The 23,430-nt window shown below is 38.6% G+C and overlaps 1 protein-coding gene and 1 long non-coding RNA gene across 2 annotated transcripts; both read left to right on the forward strand.

The window, feature by feature from the left end:
* The first annotated feature begins 1,999 nt into the window (after positions 1-1,999).
* LOC141651934 (uncharacterized) lies at positions 2,000-2,749 on the forward strand. The gene has a single exon (XM_074459624.1). The coding sequence runs from the start codon at positions 2,000-2,002 to the stop codon at positions 2,747-2,749; it is 750 nt and encodes a 249-aa protein (XP_074315725.1).
* A 19,282-nt stretch (positions 2,750-22,031) lies between these two features.
* On the forward strand, positions 22,032-23,119 carry LOC141652408 (uncharacterized). Its single transcript, XR_012547197.1, has 3 exons — positions 22,032-22,107; positions 22,345-22,405; positions 22,933-23,119. It is a non-coding gene; the product is annotated as an uncharacterized LOC141652408 (long non-coding RNA).
* The last annotated feature ends 311 nt before the right edge of the window (positions 23,120-23,430 follow it).

Genomic DNA, 23,430 nt, shown 5'->3' on the forward strand with positions numbered 1-23,430 from the left:
CATGCCCCAACTTGGATATAAATCCACTAGTCAGGAACACAAAGGCTATCAAGCAGTGAACATATACTCGTCAAAGACTATAAAGACCTATCTATGATGAAGGCCGAAATACTCACCTAGGACCTAGTCCTGCCTAGTCCGAGCTTGAATACTTTAGCCCACACCACACAAGACAAGTAAGACACCCACTTAACCATAAGAGGACAAAAAGTCCAACTTACCAACCTAAATGCTAACATTCTATCATGTGAAAGGCTATATAAACGTCTATTCAGCAGACAATCCAACAGTATCCTCAATAAGTATTAAATACCAATTTCCAGTTCTAACAATATTAACCATATTAAAGGCTTCAGGGAATCTAGGGCCGTTTCTACAAAATAAGAAGCTACTTAAATTCAACTAACTACACATGTGAAATAGAGATATAATAAATGGCCTAAAACAAGAAAAAGGCCGATTATCTAATTCATTCAACCGAATTTTTACCCGCAACCCTGAGCCCTGCGGACAGTGCGGGTTAAATTGCGGTTGTCAATCACTCAATTAATCGACATCGCATCATCAAAGGGACTAAGGCTCGATTTTCGGCAAGACAATCAACAAAACATTACAATTATCGCTATATAATTCATTCTGAGCCTAATCTTTACAATTTCATTTTCTAACCTATACTAACATGTGCAACTATCAAAATAAATATAATTTTTACCTTTAACATAATTTTTACTACTAATTTGATTTAATTCAAAAGTTTACCCATACATTACTTATTCTAATTATATAATTAATGAACCTAAAATGACGAACAATGCATGGAAAACCGCGAAACAAGCAACGGGCCGACCCGAGCCAGCCGTGGGCCAGCCGTGGGCCTGCCGGGCTGCTGCCGGGCCTGCTGCCGCCACCCTTACTCCTCTTTTTTTTCATTTTCGTTCATTAAAAGACCGTCTGAAACATAATTAATCGTTCCCAATACTAACTTGTTAACTAAAACTAACAAAAATACATGGATTAAACATGCATGCAATCATTTTAACATGTGAAATTAACTACTTAATTAAAATTTACCAAAAACATACAAAAATCAAAGCATGTGACGATTATTCGTCGAATAGCTCGAAATATGTTACCTTAAACTAGAAAATGAGCAATTAGCACCTTAAAACCCAAACCCTAATAACAACTAGCCGCTATCCTCGACAATATACGAGTCCCCAAACTCGTCTTCCAATTCTTCACCTAAATAAACAATAAAAACACAATATATAAGTATAAATACCGAAATTTACCAAAATTCGTCTTAAAACAACTTCAAGAAAACTGAAATTAAAACATACTAGGTTGTAGATCTCGACGAGAGGATTCCGAAAATGTAAACTTTGCGAAAATCCGAGTAGAAATGAGGGAGTTGTGTCGAAAATTAGCTTGATTTTGTGATAAAATGGTGTTTTGTGTTTTTTTTTTAGAAAGTTGTTGATGAGGATGAAGAATAGAAAAATCAGAAAAATGAAGGGAGGGGGAGAGGTGTCCGCGGGAAAGGAGAGAAAGAAAGGAAAGAGCGGGTTTGAGTCGGGATTTTTCGAGTCGGTTTTGACTCGTTTCGATAATAATTAAAACCGTAGGTCAAATGCAAATTCCGACAAGACCAAAGTTTTTAAACACGAGATTACAAGAAAATTGAATACTCATACGACCCATTTCCAAATTCGTTTACCCAATGTTCAAAAGAATTGTCATTTTCCCCCCGATACGCCCTTATTTCGAAATAGAAAGTTTTACCCGGTTTAAACTATTTTTAAACATCTCGAAACTATCAAAATAAATATTTTTCTTCAAAATATAATAAAATTATATTTCTTTGAATTATTTTTACTTTAAATACTTAAATATCAAATTTTATTTGATTAATAAATTATTTTCGAAATATATTAACGGTCCGAAATTACGGGGCGTTACAAGTTGGCAGCTCTTATGCACTCCCAAGGTGGAAGGGGGTATGGGTATTAAGGAGGTTCTCAGTTGGAACTCTGCTCAGATGACAAAGTGGGTTTGGAAACTTCTGTTCAAACCTGGTTGTTTATGGTCTCGTTGGGTTACTCAGTATATCCTCAAAGGGAAGGATATTTGGCAAGCTCAGTCTAGCATCTCTCACTCTTGGTGTTGGAACAATGTGATAAAAATGAAGGAGTTGCTGTTGGAGATTTCTGGTGGACCTGAGCAGGCTCTTGCTTTATTAGCCAGGTGTACTTCTCGGCTGAGGTTTGATGTCTCTCTCATTTATGAGCTTATCAGACCACGTAGTAGTGTTGTTCCCTGGGCTTCCTTGGTGTATGATAAAGGCTGCCATCCAAAGCACTCTTTCATTGGGATGTTAGCTCTGCATGATAAACTCCCTTCTATTGACAAGCTCATTTCTCGAGGGATTATGTTGGTTAATAGGTGTTCCCTGTGTCTAAGACAATGTGAGAATATTACTCATTTGTTCTTTAACTGTGAGTTTTCAGCACAGGTTTGGGGTATTGTTGTTGTCAGGCTGCATCTTCAGGGAGGCACCTTTGATCTGCAAGCTACTGTCAATGCTCTTCTTACGGCCAGGAGGAATAGTTTGCACAATGCTGGTTTTTTGGCTGCCATTTACTATATTTGGAAGGAACAAAACTCTCGTATTTTTCAGGGGATTGCATCCTCTCCGGAGGATCTTAGCTTTAAAATTGTTTGTATGGTCACTAGGCGTTTAGGGTTGTAACTGTCTGTTGGCTTTTCTTGTTGTTTTTTTTCTCTCATCTTAGGGGGCCACTCTGGTCTTCTTTGTAGGAAAGAGTGGCATGGGTCTTGTACTTTCATTCTTATTTTGTGAAATAAAAAGATCCAAAGCTTTTCTGCAAAAAAAAAAAAAAAATAATAATAATAATAATAATAAATTATGATTGTAATATAATAAGGTAAATGATAAAAGACGCCCCCGGGCGTTCGTTTAGTTGCTAATAATTGACATGGTGACATCATCTCCCAACTTATACGCTCTCCTTGCTTCTTTTTTTATTTTTTTCCTCAATTTTCTCAACAAACTTCTCTCTACATATCTACGTCTTCTTCCTCAACCAATTAAACCCCAAATTCCGATCGTCCATTATCCAGCCTAACTCATTCCCGCCGATGACCTCCATGCCCAACCACCACCATAACCCTTTTTTAACCCCTTTCCCAAAAAGGGTTCACCATTCCCCTCCTAGGGTGTCTATTGGTTCGGGATTCGCCGTCGGAGTCACTCGTAAAAGTGTTTAGGGTTCAATTATTTTGGGTATAAAAGGTGACGATTTGATTTAATGGGTGGTTTATATGGTGGTTGTGATAATATTTTAGCACTGAATTGATGTTTGCGGCTGGAATCTTTGCGACGGGTTTTGTTTAGGCGGGATGAGTATCATCGCAGAACAAGGAGAGGATGTGGCTGTCGCCGGAAAGAGGCAACCAGGGTGGCGAGGGTATGGTGGTGATGGGTGATGGTCGGGATGGAAGTCTAGAGCGTGGTGGTGGCTGGAATTGGTGGAGTGGTTTGGCAGTTCAATGGACGTTTGATTGGGCGAGGAGGAAGAAATTAAACACATTAATAAAAGTGTCGAAATCTTACATGCTAATATTTTTTATGTAATTGGTAGTGTAATAACGCTAATATGGATAGTATCCATCGCCCCGGGGGCATTCGTTATCATGATCGATATAATAATAGTAATAATAGTAATTAATAGTAACTGTAATATAATAATTGTAATAATATTAATATTAACAACAACAACAACAACAACAACAACAATAATAATAATAATAATAATAATAATAATAATAATAATAATTTTCTGTCATGCAATCTTGGTCAAGGATTGAGGATGATTTCTGTCATACAATCACCACTTTTTTCACCACTAAGAAGTTGCTGAAACAGGCCAACACAACTCTCATATCTTTATTACCTAAGAAAAAGGTTCCTAAGTTAGTTCAGGATTTTAGACCTATATCACGTTGTTCTACAATTTACAAAGTTATCAGTAAAGTGTTGGCAAACAGGATGCAAAACATTCTGCCTCAACTCATTAGGGGAGAAAAGGGCACTAAATTGTGTCCTGAAGTTGTGAAGGGCACTAAATTTAATTGCGTGGATGAGAACAAAAGGTAAGAAATTTTGAGACGGATGAAGGGTAATAGGCGTGCGGCTTATGTGACGGCAATACAGTGGCTGGTTGAAAATTGTTTTTGAGCTTGTTTTAACTCGTAGCATGATTACGCATGAAAATTTTGTTGACATTGTTGGAATATGTGTCCTCCGACAATAATGCGATCACGACTGTTGATCATGATGATCACATGTTTAAATCTCATTATAAAGAATACAATTGCGAAGTAATATTGTTACTGTCAACTGGTCAACATATATCGGTAATGATTGGTCGACTAGAGTTTGACATTCTCGTCGTGCGACGGTGGTGATCGATTGACCCCTAGGTCATACCTATAGGGCAACACTCTTAATTGATTATTTAATTGATCGTATAACGTTACGAGTTAATTAAATTACTTGAAAATTGACGGACGATTTTGGAAGTAAAATTTACGTATCATATTGAAATGTGATTAAATGAGATACGGTCTGAGTAATCGAATTGTATCATTACTCGGATGAAATTATTGTTTAAAGAAACAATCGAAAATTGAATGAATTATTATAAATACAATCTGTTGTGATTTATAAATGGTAAAATATTTTGATACAAGTAATTATGAAATTTCTAAGTCGATTTTTGTATATGACGTATTTTTATTAATACGTTGATTTTTAATATGTTAAAAATACATAGCAATTTTATCTAACATGTGACATGTTACATATTGAGAAATTGACAAAAATAATATGGACTCCATATTATAATTGTACCGAAATTAAAGGGGTATTAGGCTAATATTGTGTTGTTTAATTTATTAGTAAACACAATGATTACCTAATTGCCTAGCCATGCAACCCTATTAAACATTGTGAAGACAAATGTGTGCATGCATTGTGTGACGATCCGCACACTTGAACCCTTAGGTTTATTTTATGCTTATGTAATTTCATTTTCCTTGTACATTTGTAGTAAGTATTTTCTTAGTAGTTTTAGAATAGGTTTCCATAAATAGGTATATCGCTATTCTGAACTAAACTTGTAAATTCAATGTATCCTGCTACCAGGACCAAATAATCAAATTTCCCTCTTTGAGAGGTGCTAGTCAATGAAAAACCGCTTCTCATCCAAAAGCTTGTTGTTGCTTGTTGCTTGCTTTCAATAATCGTATTGCTTACTTTTATTGCTTTCGTGTGTCGGACTTGATAATCGTGACTAGGATTCCCGACACACACCGACCCGAGACCCGAGTATCGTGCTAGTGGGCGATCCCTCACTAGTACGTAGATCCTTGTCGCTTGCATCTTGCCTTGAAACGGGCAAGGGTGCGCGCCACGGTCCGGCAAAAGTAGCGGACCGTGACATTTGGTATCAGAGCCCGGTCTTCGGACGGGCGTCTGCAAGCCGCATTTGTTCATCGAGATCGAGAAAATGGGCGAAACAATCGAGGACCGAGTGGATGCCTTAATGGACACAATCGACGTCAAGCTTCCCAAACTCGAGAGCATCGTTATGCGAATGGCTGCGAGCCTCGAGGAGTTGCAAAAGACGGTTTGTGATCTTGAGACGAAGGTGGACGGGATGGACACCCGCATCCAAGCGATCAGTGGTGCGATCCCCGACGATCGGGAGGAAGAGATCAATCATCTGCACCGAAAGGTCGAGATGTTAGAGAACACTTGTGCCACGCTCGTGAAAGCAGTGGGCAATGACGGGAAATCTATGGGGAGCCATAAGGTGAAGGCACCCCCACCTCGTGCCTACGATGGGGCGAGGGATTCGAAAGCGGTGGATAACTTTATCTTCGATATGGAGCAATACTTCCGAGTAAGTGGGCTCGACGAAGACGCGGAAGTTGTCACGGCAAGCATGTATCTAGTCGACGATGCCAAGATGTGGTGGAGGGCTAGGTACAAGGAAATCGATGCGGGCACGATTACGGTGACATCGTGGGCCGACTTCAAGAGGATCTTGAAGGATCACTTCTACCCCGAGAACACGGAGTTTGTTGCTCGGAAGAAGCTGAAGGAAATCAAGCACACCAAATCAATCCGGGAATATGTGAGGGAATTCTCACCGCATGCTCGAGATTAGCGAAATGTCCGAGACGGATAGGACATTCGAGTTCATTGACGGGTTGAAGAGGTGGGCACAACAAGAGGTCATGAGGCGAGAATCCCAAAACTCGTCTTCGGCCATATCGGCTGCGGAGCGCCTACTCGACTTTCACGGAGAGCGAGAGGCACCAAGAGTGGTGGCGCCAACGGGGAATACCGGTGCGTCACGAGTGGGTACAATGGACAAAGGCCACAAAACAGCTCCATTTCCGTTGGGAACAGTCGGTTCCGCTCGCAAGGAAGTCAAGCCCAATCGACGAGCACTACAAACTCGCCCTCAAGCTCGTCTTCGAAGGCGGGAAACTCTACTGCTTCCACAACGAAGAGACCGTTCGCGTGTTTTGTGTGCAAGCGTCCTCACAAGATGGCCGATTGTCCGAACCAAGCGGAGTTCAATGCCATGTTCAAGAAGATGCCGAAAGGGGCTCAAGAACGTCTTGATGGGGCGTTGGCCGTCTATCACCAAGAGTGTAACGAAGACTCGAGTGATGATGAAGACCAACCACAGATGGGCTCACTCCAACGGATCAGCGCGATGGGGAAATACGAAGATTCCTCCGCCAAGAAATCCAACGGGCTCATGTACGTGGACATGATGGTGAATGGGAAGCACGCACGAGCTTTGATCGACTCGGGTGCCTCCCACAACTTTGTTACGAAAGAAGAAGCTGATCGGTTGGGGCTAGTTTTGCGGGATGCTAACAGCTGCCTGAAGCCGGTCAATGGGAAAATGAGACGCGTCCAAGGAGTGGCTAAGAAGGTCGCGGTCCAAGTGGGTGAGTGGGCGGGGGAGCTCGACTTCACCACCGTTCCGCTGGATGACTTCAAGTTAGTACTCGGGATGCAGTTCTTTCAGAAAGCATTGGTGGTATTGAAACCGAGTGACGGATCGATGCTACTAATGGGGTCTATCGTAGTGAAGACGGTAGACAGCGACGAAGACAAGGGGCAGCATCGAATTTCGGCTATGAGGGTGATACCGACGCCGAAACAAGGGATGCGACCTTGGAGAATGCCTAAAGGTTCGGTGAAGCCGAGGGCGAACAAGACCCAGGCTAACTACGATGCTAAGTGGCCTGGGGGACGAAAGAAGAGTCTACCCCCTCACCGAGTAGTAGACAATGAGGGCCGAGATGCCCAAAGAAGTAGGCCTCGTACCATCAGGGGGCCGCGTCGATGTGTTGAATCGACGTCCTGGTTTGCGGGTCAGTCGACCCAAGAGAGAAGGCCTCGTACCATCAGGGGGCCGCGCCGAAATGTTGATTCGGCGTCCTGGAGATCTCACATTCCCTTGAATGCAGGTGCTGAAGTGAGGAGAGACAAAGTGAAGGTCCGTTGGAGCCAGTACTTGGAGAAAGCCCGAGAGAGCACTTTTCAAGCAGCGGCAAAGTGGGCGTTCCCGAGAGACAAGGAGCACGTGGTGGACTTGGAGAACATGATGTTCGGCAGCTTCTATGTCAAGGAACTCCAGCCTATCCTTGAAGGGACGAAGAGGCCAGTCATTGTTTGGGACGAAGCGCACATTCAAGCCGAGTGGTACAAGCCAATCCCCAACACTGCATGGACGGTCAGAGCTCACCGAGGATGTCTCACTGAAGCACCATTCAAGATTTTTTGTGTTGCCGAGGGCGGCAACAGAGTAGGTGGGGGAGAGTGTGACGATCCGCACACTTGAACCCTTAGGTTTATTTTATGCTTATGTAATTTCATTTTCCTTGTACATTTGTAGTAAGTATTTTCTTAGTAGTTTTAGAATAGGTTTCCATAAATAGGTATATCGCTATTCTGAACTAAACTTGTAAATTCAATGTATCCTGCTACCAGGACCAAATAATCAAATTTCCCTCTTTGAGAGGTGCTAGTCAATGAAAAACCGCTTCTCATCCAAAAGCTTGTTGTTGCTTGTTGCTTGCTTTCAATAATCGTATTGCTTACTTTTATTGCTTTCGTGTGTCGGACTTGATAATCGTGACTAGGATTCCCGACACACACCGACCCGAGACCCGAGTATCGTGCTAGTGGGCGATCCCTCACTAGTACGTAGATCCTTGTCGCTTGCATCTTGCCTTGAGACGGGCAAGGGTGCGTGCCACGGTCCGGCAAAAGTAGCGGACCGTGACACATTGGCTCCCCCAAAAGCCCCCCTTCCACCCGGTTTTTGAGAAGAGAAAACCATTATGGTTTTTCATCTCATTAACCTAATAACATACAAAATGTTGTAAATCTAATTCATTCAATCACTCTTCCAAAAATTAGAATTCTAGAGAGAAAAATAATTCTCCTCTTCTTCTCTCTATAAACCGAAATATTCAAGTGTTATATAATATTTTGGATCAATTTTCTACTAAATTAATATTGTACTAGTTCCTATAATATTAATTTTATTAAGAGAAAGCCTTGGGTATTAAGCTTAGGGAGAGATCCTATACTTGGATCTTGGTTCTTCCATTAAAGGATAGCACAAGAACAAGAGAGAAAGGTGATCTCTCTTGTGCCCATAATCCGAAACATCCAATGTAAGAACATGATTTCTCCTCTATTTTGCTCATTTGTTTGCATGCATAAAATCCATATTTAATTTTATGACAAATTAAATTAAAAACATATATGAATATGTTAGTATATAGATCTACTTTTCCTTCAATTGGTATCAGAGCCATGGTTGTTTGCATGTAAATCGGTTAAAAGTTTTTCCGAGTTATAAGAATAACATATAAAACTTGTAAAATTTGTGTTATTATGATATATCACGAAATTAATTCATGCATATTAATATTTCTGGTCCTAAAATATTTTAGGATATTTTGGTTAATTTTACGGATTTTTATTGTTCATATTATACAATAATGGCATTTAAATATGATTTTATGAGTAAAAATGTCATTTTCGGTCTAAAATTAGCTATACTTCGAATTTTCCAGTGATTTTTGGATATGTTGTCACATATATTATTTTGAGATAACCTGTAAATTTTCATAATTTTTGGACTTGTTATGCTCGAAAAATGGATTTTTCATTATTAAATTCGGATTTAGGTGAAAAATAGGTTAATATGAGTTAAATTTCGAATCTGGTCATAGAAATTTAATATGTTGTCACATGCAATTTTACAAGATGTGTGTAAAATAATTGGCTATAAAGAAGTCTTTTTGCATGATTTATGGATTTTTGAAGAAAAATAGCATAAATAGTGACATTATTAGTGAAAAATTAATAAAACATAATCTATGACTTAGGAAAAACGTCTAATGTTGCTTTTTATTATCTTTTTCAGATCTAAAATTGAAAAGTTAATGAATATAATTTTTCCATGTTTTTATGATTATTTTATTAAAAAATCGATAAACCGCAACATTGTTTTTCCGGAAAAATGTCGAAATTTTTTAACCTAATATTTTGAACATTATGAGTGTCATGGTATTTTTCCAGAATGTACATGAGTTTAAATTTCAAATTTTGAATTTATTTGAAATTTTGTGATTTAATTGAAGTTTATAGCTTATTTTTGTAATTTTTAGTCCATTAATGAACAATTTTATAAATATGAGTTAATTATGGTCAAATAATTAGTGAAGACTAAATTTTGAATCCTAAGATGTTAGGGTAATTAACTTATGCATAAATATGAATTTATGTAATTTTTGTGATTATAAAATGTTGAAATCACGCAAATCCGTAAAAACCGAGTAATATACGATATTGGATAATTAAAGGCGATTTAGCATAAATTGAGCATGTTCATACATATTATAATGCTGCATTTTCTTTATGATTGTCATAATTTTAATTTATGTAATCTTTGAATTATGTAATTTTACTTAGTATGGCCTTAGATTTTAATTGGTATTTCCCGAAATGTATGGGAATATCGATTCGGTTGTAATTTTATTGTGATCTTGTATCACCGTTTTGTAATTTAATAGATTTATTTTATTTTAGTTACAAATGTATAATAGGAAATTATGTAATTTATTATGTAATTTTAATTCATTCCGGAGTTCCCAAAGACGGATTTCTTCAAGAATGATGATACATAAAGACGGTGTTACCTCGAGATGCGTGCCACAACCGAAGTTCAAGGGACCAATGGAGTTGGTTTCCGAATTTATAATAGTTAAATAGTTTTTCTATTTTAGGATAGTCCATACTAGGATTTATTTATTTATTTTTATGCTTGCATTTTATTTTATGTCGCATGCATCGCTAAATCGCCATAACTAAAACATGCATTTTCTTTTATCGAGTTTATCGACCGTGTCAATTAGAATTATCGTAGTTCACCGCTTTAGTTCACTTAAAACGTGATAGATAATAAATTGACATGACCTCTCGCTAAAACAATTAATTGAGACATAGCCTTACCAAATAGTAGAAACCATGAAAACCTATTTCGCGAGGGAGTGCACTCGGCTACCCCGGGGTACAAACCTTGTTACGTAGGGGAAGTGGGTGATAAATGTCTAATCCACCGAATTCATGTTGATAAGGGTTTCATCGGCTACCCCGTGCCTAAGTTGATGTGGGTTTGGATAATGGACACATTTATTCGAAATTTGGATTAAACTCAACAAAAGTAATTGATAAGGGTTTCATCGGCTACCCCGTGCCCTTGTTGATGTGTTTTGGGCTATAGATAAACATTAGAGTAAGTTTATCGACCAAGAGTTCTAAAAGTAGAATCGATTAAAAAGTTAATCCACCGAGTTATATTGATAAAGGTTTCATCGGCTACCCCGTGCCTAAGTCGATATGAATTTGGGTCTTGGAATCATTTATCTAGTTGGGTAGAGGTCACTAGAAAAATGCATAAAACTTGTTTAAATCATACATTTTTACGAGTATTATTGTTAAAACGACATTTGTTTCACTCCTTATATTTTGTTTTGTAGACCACTTCTTTTCTCATAACAAATGGCAACACCAACTCCAAACGCCACACCTCTCGCTAGTTCATCATGGCTCCGATCCTTTATGGATCGATGTAAACTTGAAAAGAATGGGTCAAATTTCTCCGATTGGGATGCCCAACTCAAATTGGCCGCCCAAGGTGACGACAAGCTTCGTTACCTTACCGAGGCCTCTCCACCCGAACCTACTACTAGGTCGACCGCCGCCACTAGGGAAGCATATGAGGCTTACCAAAAGGAGTCCGCCGCAATGAAAAATGTCTTGATATTTGCGATGGAGGCGGACCTCCAAAGGAGAGCCTTTAAAATGGGCAATGCTAATGAGATTTACTCCAAACTTGTGACCATGTTTTCACAAACTCCGCGGATCGTCCAATATGAGGCGGCCGCGTCATTCTTTGATCTCGACTTCAAAGAGGGCCAAAAGGTTAGCCCTCATGTGCTCAAACTTATGGAGCTTGTCGAGACCTTGAAAATTCAAAAGGTTGAAATCCCCAAAGAACTCATTGTAGATAGGATTCTACACTCCTTGTCTAAAGTGAAAGCGTATGTTCAATTCCGGGTGAATTTTAACATGCAAGACAAGGATGTGTCTCTTGAGGAGTTGCACAAGTTACTTGTGTAAGCCGAGAGGGACATGGGGTTAAACGTGAACCCTCCCAAGGATGTGCTTAACATAAGCACTAAGAGTAAGGGGAAGTTCAAGAAGAATGGGAGAAAGGGCAAGAAGCAAGCTCCCACATTCACCAAAGCTAAGACTTGTGAAGCTAGCACCTCAAAGATCAAGAAGGGTCCTCTTGATAAATGCCATTATTGTAATGGTATGGGACATTGGAAAAGAAATTGTTCCAAATACCTTGGTGATATTAAAATTTGGAAAGATCACTCCAGTAGGTAAATGACTATCTTTCTTTTATGTTTCTAATTCAACTATGGTATTATGATGCAAAGTTGTGATAATGTATCTCCCTTTTTATTGTAAATAGGGCCTCCACCAAGCACAGACAAGGGAAAGGAAAAGCAAGCATGAGAAACCATCAAGAAGCTAGGGATAGCTTTCATGGAGCTTTGCTTTTCATTGTCTTACTTTAAATTATGTTTTGGATTTTAGAACCTTAAGTTTCCGTGTTCGACATGGAAAGGTATTTTGGATAATGGGTTGTATTTTGGATAATGGTGACTTGGTTTGCAACCCAAGTCACCCGTTTTATCATTTATCCTTTTTGTTCTAAAATTCATCTTTAAATGCTTACTCTTAGAAACATAAGATTATTCGCTTAAAGTGATCTAATAGACAAATATAATGACGGGTTTCATTATATGTCCACATGCTTAAGGCTTGTGTATGATCATTTATAAAGCGATTTTGAGTCTATGAACTCTCTTAAAGGTATGTCAATCACCAAGTATACATATGAAATCTATAACTATTAGTCTATCTATGAGATAGTTCTCCTTATACTTCAACATCATTATTTGTGTCTCATATGCTATCTTTGAATCTATAGTGTATTTATTCTAAAGATAGAGTGGGAGAAAAATGAGGACACAACAACACACAAGGCAAGATAAAATTGTGTACTTGTGTAAATGAAGATCTACACAAGAGAGAATGATTTGAATGAGGGTATACCTATTTACATAGTATACCGAATAGATGAGATCTATGGTCTCAAATAAGTTCTATATGACTAAAGAGACCAAGTGAAGTAATCGAAAGAACATATTCTTGAGATAACTACGTGAGGACACCAAAACAAAGTTTTTGGAAGAAATGACTAATGTAAAGTCTTAACAAGTTTTTGACTAAGTTTATGAAAATTTTGACCAATAGTTTCAACCTTGAGATTTACTTAAGAGCCTAAATGAATCAAAGTAACATACTAGTTATAATCGAGTTGCAAAGATTGATATACCGATATCTTCAATGGCCAAAGTTTTAACCACGCAAATGTCATTGCTTAACCTCATTATGAAATGGTTAAACCTCCTTCCGAAAGGGTATTTCGAAGGACGTATTCTAGATATTATTTATATTTGAATAATGACATTGCTACACATCATTATGACATGAGTGTGTTGGAGATTTAAAAATCTCTTTCCGTAAAGTTAAGATGAGACCACTTCAAAATGGGTATTTTGAAAGGATATGATGGGAACATATATGGTTTTATCTTAGTAACTTGGCAATGCAATTTATATTTCAATTCTTGAATAAGTTTCGATTGAGAAGTCAATTTCGAAATGTGTGAAATTGAGTGGGAGTTAAGAAATTCTCATGTGAAGACATGGAATTTAGTGGGAGCTATCATCCTTTGAATGTTTACAACTCATCACTCATTAAAGAATGACGAGCTAATACCTTCTTTCATAAAGAAGCATTTGAGTTTTCAATTCTGGATGAAAATGGACAATGATGAATCCAATTACATCAAGGGATGTTGGATTAGTATTAAGAAATACACATCGTATCAACATTCACATAGGTTATTCATGTAGATGAAAATGGAATTGCCATTAGCAGTCATGGTCGTTCATTGAACCTATGAACAGTTGATCTCATGATTATTAGTAACTAATGTTTCCGCCATTAGAATGATCATGCAACATATCCAATGGTGAATCATATGCATAAGAGCATGATGATTCATTGGTAAGCCACAATAGAAACGTCATGAATTCTCAAAGTAGAATCCGATGAGCGATTTCGATGATTGTCAGAATGCTCTTATATGTGTCAAGAGGTTGCGCATATTAATGAAAATCCGAGCACATGTAAGGATTTATGAGAATCCTTAACCTTTCAAGCTAGAAAGAGAAATAGGAAGTTTTGGAAAGGTACTTAGTTGAATAAAAAGTTACTCAAAACTAATCTTTCCTAACTATGCTAGGACTTGTGAGAAGTGCTACGCCAATCGTCTTGGCAAATTGTTGCAAGACTCTACAGAACATATACCTAGTGCATTGTGTGTGGATGAAGTACTTGATCAGTACAAGTTATATCATTCATCACAAATTTGTTCGTTATGTGATAGTCGATAAGAAAGTTCTTTCAAGTTAAAGAACCGAAACCAAGGTCGGGAACCTTGATGTGTACTTGGTAAGTTCATGCTATGAGAGAGAACATGAATGTAAAGGAAAATGCAAGTGTAAGAAGTTTGAACACATGGGCACATGGCATGTTAAACTTCTATTGCAATCAATAAGTGTTTACACTTACGATATACATCACAAGGTTGTAATATGATATTGACTACCCGAGTGTGATGTTGACATTTGTCGTTGGAGTTATTATTAACTCACCATGTACTTTGTTATATCCAAACGGGTTGTAGAGACAATTGAACCCCGTTAAAGTGAACATGGATTAACATTGTATTTGCCCATAGTTACTTATATGAGGTGACGTCTCGAAGTGACTAGAGTGTGATGCGATTGATGGCAAGTTCAAGTGCCATAGAGTCATGTGAGATGACTAGTCGATCACATAGTGCATGTTAGGAACATTTTGTCGGGCCTAATGACCGCTTATAGAGTTTTGGCAAATTTATATAGCCTGGTCGTGGCGAGAGCTACTATAGTATTCAAATGAGTCGATTCTTTTGACTAAAAGACTATTCGCCTAAGATGGCACAGTTTCAGATTAACTTTGATTTGTGTTACTACGACCTTCGTAAATGGGGTCAAATGGGCATATTTTGGGTTATGATGACTGTGTCTAGTCGAAGGGAATGAGTGCGATAAGAATTGTCCACCCCTATTCAGGGTTATAACAATATCTCAGGGCCACTCGAGGAGTAATGAACTGGAAATGCGTGGCCACGCTCGGAAAGTATCTATGATAGATAAGTCCGGTCAATCAGTTATTCTCCAGATCGAGGAAACCACTCTCGATATGATCACTTGCAAGTACGACCTGAAAGACACCTTGCATTGAGTGGGAGATAGTAATAGGACAAGAGAATTGGTGACGCACACTTGTCGAGGACAAGTGGGAGATTGTTGGAATATGTGTCCTCCGACAATAATGCGATCACGACTGTTGATCATGATGATCACATGTTTAAATCTCATTATAAAGAATACAATTGGGAAGTAATATTGTTTCTTGTCACAACCTGGTCAACATATATCGGTAATGATTGGCTAACTAGAGTTTGACATTACTGTCGTGCGACGGTGGTGATCAATTGACCCCCTAGGTCATACCTATAGGGCAACACTCTTAAATGATTATTTAATTGATCGTATAACGTTACGAGTTAATTAAATTACTTGAAAATTGACGGACAATTTTGGAAGTAAAATTTACGTATCATATTGAAATGTGATTAAATGAGATACGGTCTGAGTAATCGAATTGTATCATTACTCGGATGAAATTATTGTTTAAAGAAACAATCGAAAATTGAATGAATTATTATAAATACAATCTGTCGTGATTTATAAATGGTAAAATATTTTGATACAAGTAATTATGAAATTACTAAGTCGATTTTTGTATATGACGTATTTTTATTAATACGTTGATTTTTAATATGTTAAAAATACATAGCAATTTTATGTAACATGTGACATGTTACATATTGAGAAATTGACAAAAATAATATGGACTCCATATTATAATTGTACCGAAATTAAAGGGGTATTAGGCTAATATTGTGTTGTTTCATTTATTAGTAAACACAATGATTACCTAATTGCCTAGCCATGCAACCCTATTAAACATTGTGAAGACAAATGTGTGCATGCATTGGCTCCCCCACTAGTACGTAGATCCTTGTCGCTTGCATCTTGCCTTGAGACGGGCAAGGGTGCGCGCCACGGTCCGGCAAAAGTAGCGGACCGTGACACATTGGCTCCCCCAAAAGCCCCCCTTCCACCCGGTTTTTGAGAAGAGAAAACCATTATGGTTTTTCATCTCATTAACCTAATAACATACAAAATGTTGTAAATCTAATTCATTCAATCACTCTTCCAAAAATTAGAATTCTAGAGAGAAAAATAATTCTCCTCTTCTTCTCTCTATAAACCGAAATATTCAAGTGTTATATAATATTTTGGATCAATTTTCTACTAAATTAATATTGTACTAGTTCCTATAATATTAATTTTATTAAGAGAAAGCCTTGGGTATTAAGCTTAGGGAGAGATCCTATACTTGGATCTTGGTTCTTCCATTAAAGGATAGCACAAGAACAAGAGAGAAAGGTGATCTCTCTTGTGCCCATAATCCGAAACATCCAATGTAAGAACATGATTTCTCCTCTATTTTGCTCATTTGTTTGCATGCATAAAATTCATATTTAATTTTATGACAAATTAAATTAAAAACATATATGAATATGTTAGTATATAGATCTACTTTTTCTTCAGACATATCATAAGTGGCATGAGATGTAGAAATATGAATAGTTGAATTATTATATCTTTATATGAATCGGTTGTATATGCGTGAATTACATGTATGTTTAGTAAAATTTCATGTCTAGCTAGAGATATGCGGTATATGTTGCTCTGAACCTTTAAGCATAGAATTATGAAATTGCATGAATTAAAGATTAAACATGTATCAAGAATAATTAATTTGGGAAAAAGGAAGAGGAAGGTCGTGGGGTCGAGTGTCACGATGGTTGGTCGGGGAAGTAAGGACAGCTCGACCAATCACACATTCTTTTGTATGCAGGAATTTTATCTTCTACCTTAATACCACAAACTTCTTTAGAACGGAAACTTATGTTTCTTTTTTATTCTTATTAGAACCCAAATGGCACCAAAAAGAGCTACATCCACAACTATGTCACAAGAAGAGATTGATAGGCTCATTGCAACTAATGATACTTTGACTGTTGCGTTGGAATCGAAGACTGCAACGATGGATCCTGCCAAGATGAGTGCTGCCATTGCTCGTCATAATCCGATGGAAGTATGATGAATTAGGTGAACCGTCATTGCTGGGAGATTGGTGCAGGGAGTTTGACAATCTCTTTGAACTGTTGAACTGCCCTGAGGAGATGCAAGTAGATCAAGCTGCTCACTACTTTAAAGGAAAGGCTGGGTTGTGGTGGAATCGCAGTAAAGCAGTGATAAGGGAAGTTTGGAGGGAGAGTGATGAACCTTTTGTTTCATGGAAAGGCTTTAAGGATACCTAGAGGGGCACGTTTGTACCAGAACATGTTAGGAGTAGAATGAGGTCAGAGTTTGATGCATTTAAGATGATAGAGTAGATGACAATAGAAGACTATCATAACAGATTCATGGAGTTAGCTGAGTATGTGTCGGACTTGAACTATGGGGATGAGGTGTTGGCTTTGAGGTTTGAGAGGGGCTTAACTACGCGTATCAAAAAGAGGCTTGCAAATTTGGAGAGCCAAGTACAGAGAGGAAGTATACCAAAGAGCTGGACATGCTGGGAGAATTGCTGACATGGTAAAGGAGAAAAAGAAAGACAAGGGTGAAAATAGAAAGGTAGAGACTACTAGTGAAGGAGATGGAGGAAACAAGAAGCAGAATTACAATCAGGACCGTTCGTTTTCTGTCGCTGGAGCCGTGAGTGGTGGCGGTTTCGGCCGCAGTGGAGTGACAAGTGGAGCGGGTGGTGCAAACAAGACGCAGTGTTACGGATGTGGTAGATTTGGTCATAAGGAGGAATAATATGAATGGAATTTTGGTGGTGGAACTTCTAACGGATTCAGGATACCAGCACCTAGCTATGGAAGCAATCGTTTTAATGGATCATGGAATAACCAGAGGAGCTATAACAATAACAACAATTTTCAAAACCACTTCAACAACAATCAAGGCAATGGAAATGGAGGGAACCCAAATGGCACCGCAAAGCAGGGGACGGCGTCGGCATCTACATTGCAAGGCGGCGCTAAAAACAGTGGCAAGTTATTCATGATGGGGAAAGAGGCTGTTGGGGGAGATGCACATGTGGTTTCGGGTACTTTTCTAACCAACTCTAAACCATCTTATGTTTTATTTGATTCGGGAGCGACCCATTCGTTTATATCAAGTGACCATGTTAAGGTGTTGGGATTGGTTGACCTAGTAGTAATAAAAGATGAAGTAACAATACCTTCTGGGGAGTCGATATCTTGTACCAATGCATATAAAAACGTAAATATTCTTATCGGCGTGGTTTTGTTTTCTATGGACGTAATAGAATTTCCTTTGGGTGGTTTTGAGATTATTTTGGGAATGGATTGGTTGAGTAAAATAGAGCCTTTATAGATTGTCATCAAAAGAAAGTATCTTTGAAGAGACTGAAGGGAGTAAGAGTGTCTTATAGGGGATTTGTGGTAAGACCAAAGGTGAGACTTATATCAACAATTACCTTGAAGTCGTGTTTGAGGAAGGGAGAAGAGTTGATTTTATGTCACTTAAGGGACCTGCGTGAGATAGTGAAGGGCGCAAACGAGATTCCAGTGGTGAGTGAGTTCCAGGATGTGTTTCCATAAGAGATTCCAGGTTTACCTCCAAAGAGAGATGTGGATTTTAATATTGAGTTGAAACCTGGGACGGACCCTATTTCTAAAGCACCTTATAGAATGGGACCTAAGGAGTTGGAGGAGTTAAAGAAGCAGTTGGAAGAGTTGCTGGAGAAGGGTTATGTGAGGCCAAGTGTGTCACCCTGGGGCGCACCAGTTTTATTTGTTAAGAAAAAGGATGGGAGCATGAGATTGTGTATAGATTACAAAGAGTTGAATAATGTGATGATTAAGAATAGGTACCCTTTGCCTCGAATTGATGATTTATTTGATCAGCTAAGTGGAGCTGGAGTTTTCTCTAAGATTGACCTAAGGCCGGGTTACCATCAATTGAGAGTTAAGGAAGAGGATGTACCTAAGACTGCCTTTAGGACGAGGTATGGACACTACGAGTTTATAGTTATGTCTATTGGTTTAACTAATGCACCTGTAGTGTTTATGGATTGATGAATAGAGTGTTTAGTCCTTACCTTGATCAGTTTGTCGTTGTCTTTATTGATGATATATTGGTGTACTCTAAGGATAAAGAGGAGCATGAGAATCATTTGAGGATTGTGTTACAGACCTTGAGGGAGAATGATTTATATGCTAAGTTGAGTAAGTGTGAATTTTGGTTGGATAAGGTAGCATTTTTGGGACATGTGGTATTAAAGGAGGGAGTGTCAGTTGATCCAGGTAAAATCGAGGCAGTGTCTAATTGGGAGAGACCGAAAAACGTGGCAGATGTGAGGAATTTTCTAGGGTTTGCTGGCTACTATAGGAGGTTTGTGAAAGATTTCCCTAAGATAGCCAAGTCTTTGACAGCCTTGATGAGGAAGGAGAACATGTTTAAGTGGGATGAGAGTTATCAGACGGCTTTTCTAACCTTGAAGGAGCGCTTGACCACAGCTCCTATCTTAGCTTTACCTTAAGGGAGTGAGGATTTTGAGGTATATATTGATGCTTCAAAGAATGGATTAGGGTGTGTGCTAATGCAAAGAGGGAAAGTGATAGCTTACGCTTCGAGACAGTTGAAACCATATGAAGAGAATTATCTGACGCACGATCTGGAACTAGGGGCGGTTGGGTTTGCGCTTAAGTTATGGAGGCATTATTTATATGGAACTACTTTTAAAGTATTTTCGGATCATAAGAGTCTCAAATATATTTATACCTAAAAAGAACTTAATATGAGACAGAGGAGGCGGATAGAGTTGATTGGAGATTATGATATGGAGATAGTTTACCATGAGGGGAAGGCTAATATGGTGGCAGATGCCTTAAGTAGAAAGTCGGTTCATGCTTTGTGTTCGGCTATGTCACATGTGAAGTTGCAAGATGAGTTGGAGAAAATGGGAATTTGTGTGATAAGGAAAGGGGATTCAGTTAGGGATTTGGCTATTCAGAGAGAAGCAGAAATGAGACCAGAAAGTGGAGAAGTGGCGCACGGCCGTGGTGGAGGGCGTGCCGTCACGGTTTGTCGTGGGGATAGATGGTGGTTTGAGGTTCGATGGGAGATGATGTGTACCTGATGATGAGGAATTGAAAAGAAATATTTTGACAGAAGCACATTCTACACCATATTCTGTGCATCCTGGAGGGGACAAGTTATATAAAGATTTGAAGAAAACATTTTGGTGGCCTGGGATGAAGAAGGAAGTTGCTGAGTTTGTTTCTAGATGTCTTGTTTGTCAGAGGGTGAAAGGTGAGCATAAGAGACCACGGGGTAAGGTACAGTCTTTAGATGTGCCTGAGTGGAAGTGGGAGAGTGTTTCTATGGATTTTATTGTTGGGTTGCCTCGTACTCAGAAGGGCAATAATATGATTTGGGTGATAGTAGATCGTCTGACTAAGACAGCGCACTTTATTCCTATGAAAGATACTTGGAGTAAGGCTGAATTGGCTAAAGCTTATGTGAATAATATTGTGAAATTACATAGGATTCCAAAGGATATTGTTTCTGATCATGATTCATGGTTTATTTCTAAGTTCTGGCAAGAGTTGCAAGAGTTGCAAGAGTTGCAAGAGTGTATGGGTACGACTTTGAAGATAAGCACTGCATTTCATCCAGCTACAGATGGACAGACTGAGAGGACTATTCAGACTTTAGAGGATATGTTGAGAGCTTGTGTCTTGGAGTTTGGAGGTTCATGGGAAGAAAGGTTAGACTTGATAGAGTTTTCTTATAATAACAGTTATCATGCTAGCATTGATATGACACCTTTTGAGGCTTTGTATGGAAGGAAGTGTAAGAGTCCATTTTTTTGGGACAACGACACTGATGCTGTGACACTAGGGCCTGAGTTGATCCAGCAGATGGTTGAACAAGTACATGTAATTAGACAGAAGATGAGAGCTGCACAAGATGGACAGAAAAGTTATGCAGATTTGAAGAGGAGTGAGATTGAGTTTGCTGTGGGAGACAAAGTGTTACTGAAAGTGTCACCAATGAAGGGAGTAATGCGGTTTGGCAAGAAAGGAAAGCTGAGTCAGAAGTACATTGGACCTTATGAGATTTTAGATAGAGTTGGGGAAGTTGCATATCGTCTTGCACTACCACCAGCCTTGACAAAAGTACATAATGTTTTTCATGTTTCACAGTTGAGGAAATATGTGAGTGATCCTACTCACGTGTTAGCAGCTGAGACAGTTGAGATGGATGAGAATTTGTCTTATGTGGAGGTGGCTAATAAAATTTTGGACAGAAAGGTGAGAAAGACAAGAAATAGTGAGATTTCTTTGGTGAAAGTCTTAATTATGGTCTAATCATAATGTAGGGGAAGCTACTTGGGAAGTTGAAGCTGAGATAAAGGATAAGTATCCTCATTTGTTTGCGTAAGGTATGTTGGTTACGAGGACGTAACCTTTTCTTTTATGGGGGTAGAATATCGCACCGCGTTAATTTTTGGTCATTTGTGATAGTAATTTAACTAAGTGTGTGTTGTTTATCATTTCATTGCTTAGTTCGGGTAGTGACGTATGGTGAACTTCGGGACGAAGTTCTTTTTTAAGGAGGGAAGAACTTCAGGACGAAGTTCTTTTTTAAGGAGGGAAGACTGTAATACTCTGCATTTTTAATTAATAATAATTAATAATTTATATTTATAAGATGTGAATAAATAAAAAGTTATGGTCGTAAAAAGAAAAGAAAAACAAGTTAAACAAATAAGACGGACATGGGGTTGGACCGTGTATGGTCACGAGTTGGACCGAATGGTAGGGGGAGGTGGTATGTGGTTTGGGTGTTATCTATGCACTAGATATTTTTATTAGTTTAATATTAAAAGCACCTTCCTAGAATCTTCCATCTCCATCTACCAATTAATATAAATACCTACCATATGCCTTAACATCATATTTATTCTACTTCATAAACTCATACATAATTGTGAGGAGAGCTTTTGTGAGACAACCCTAAGGAGGATTTTTCATCTCGCGCAATTTATTTGTGGTAAGTTATTTTATCGCTTCACACCAATTATTTACGTTGACCTTGACCCATACCCGTGAGCCGCTGACCACCGTGACCATGGTGGGGGACGTTGACCGACGGGCTGACCACCGTCAGGTCAGCCGTGACATGGGGGTGCGCTTGTGACGATTTTTGCGGGTTTATTTTGGGTAGTTTACATCCTAAATTCATTAATAAGATTAGTTAATAATTATATATAATTTAATTGTTGTTTAGGTGGTGATTTTATGGAAGAGGCTTTTTGATTATTTGATTGTTTGAGAAGAATTTGTTAAAGGTAGGTTAACTACTCAACTATATTATTTTGTAATTGATGATGGTTAAAGATAGATTTGTTGTAATTGTTGTGTTGAGCATATCGTCGTAATTGTTGTGTTGAGCATATTGATATAATTAGTGCCTTGCGTATCTCATAATCATATTGTTATCGTTGTTGGTTGGTGCTCTATTGTTGGCTGGTTTTGTGAAAGAGAATTGGCAATGCTATGAGATTATTTGGTCGGTCATGCACGGGGATGTGGAAGAGCCGTGGTACTGTACGGTTTTGGTCGGCCAGGCACGACGGTGTTCGGAAGGTGCCATGGACCTGAGCAATACACTGTGTGGTGTCAATTGCGTGGTGATGGTTGTGGCGTGTGATGAGGCACATGGTCGAGCCGTGTGTGACGGTCTTGGTTGAGCTTCTTGATTGTATCGTATTGCAGGTTACTATATTATTATTGTTGTTGTTTAGTTATCCTACTCAACCTCGTGGTTGACTGTGTATTCGTGAACACCTGTGATGAACCAAATATTGGGGAGCAGATTGATTTCAGGTTAGCTTGTGAGAAGTACTGGATGCTTAAAGGGGGAGCTTGGGTCGAGATTATCACCTGAGTCTAGAGATCGCCTTAATTCATTCAGACACTAGTTATTTTATTTCCGCTGCAGTTATTTTAAACGTACTTTGTAATATTTAATCATCTCGTTGGAATTTTGTAATAATAATCTTTTGAGGCACTTTAATTTATATCGTCTTAAAGTACTTGGTAATTGTTTATCTTTATACTTACTACCTCAGGCAACTGAGATGGTAACACCTTTATTTATTGGGAATGTCTTGCTAAAGGCTCTTAAATAAATGGGGGTGTTACAGGATGGGCATTCGTAGGGAAGGGAAATGCATCAGGCAAGAAGTTGGATAGAAGCATAGGAAGCATTGGTCATCTAGTTGTTATGTGTGTAATTTGGCAGCTGCTACTGTGGACACGGGCGGCCCAAGGGGGCTCTTGGGAACAAGCGTTTGCATTTGTGGAGTTGCCA

Source organism: Silene latifolia, chromosome 4 (genome assembly GCF_048544455.1).
Source record: "Silene latifolia isolate original U9 population chromosome 4, ASM4854445v1, whole genome shotgun sequence".
NCBI classification, from domain to species: Eukaryota; Viridiplantae; Streptophyta; class Magnoliopsida; order Caryophyllales; family Caryophyllaceae; genus Silene; species Silene latifolia.

Coding starts and splice junctions, on each gene's coding strand:
- LOC141651934 (XM_074459624.1), top strand. CDS start 2,000: ATGGGTATTAAGGAGGTTCTCAGTTGGAACTCTGCTCAGATGACAAAG.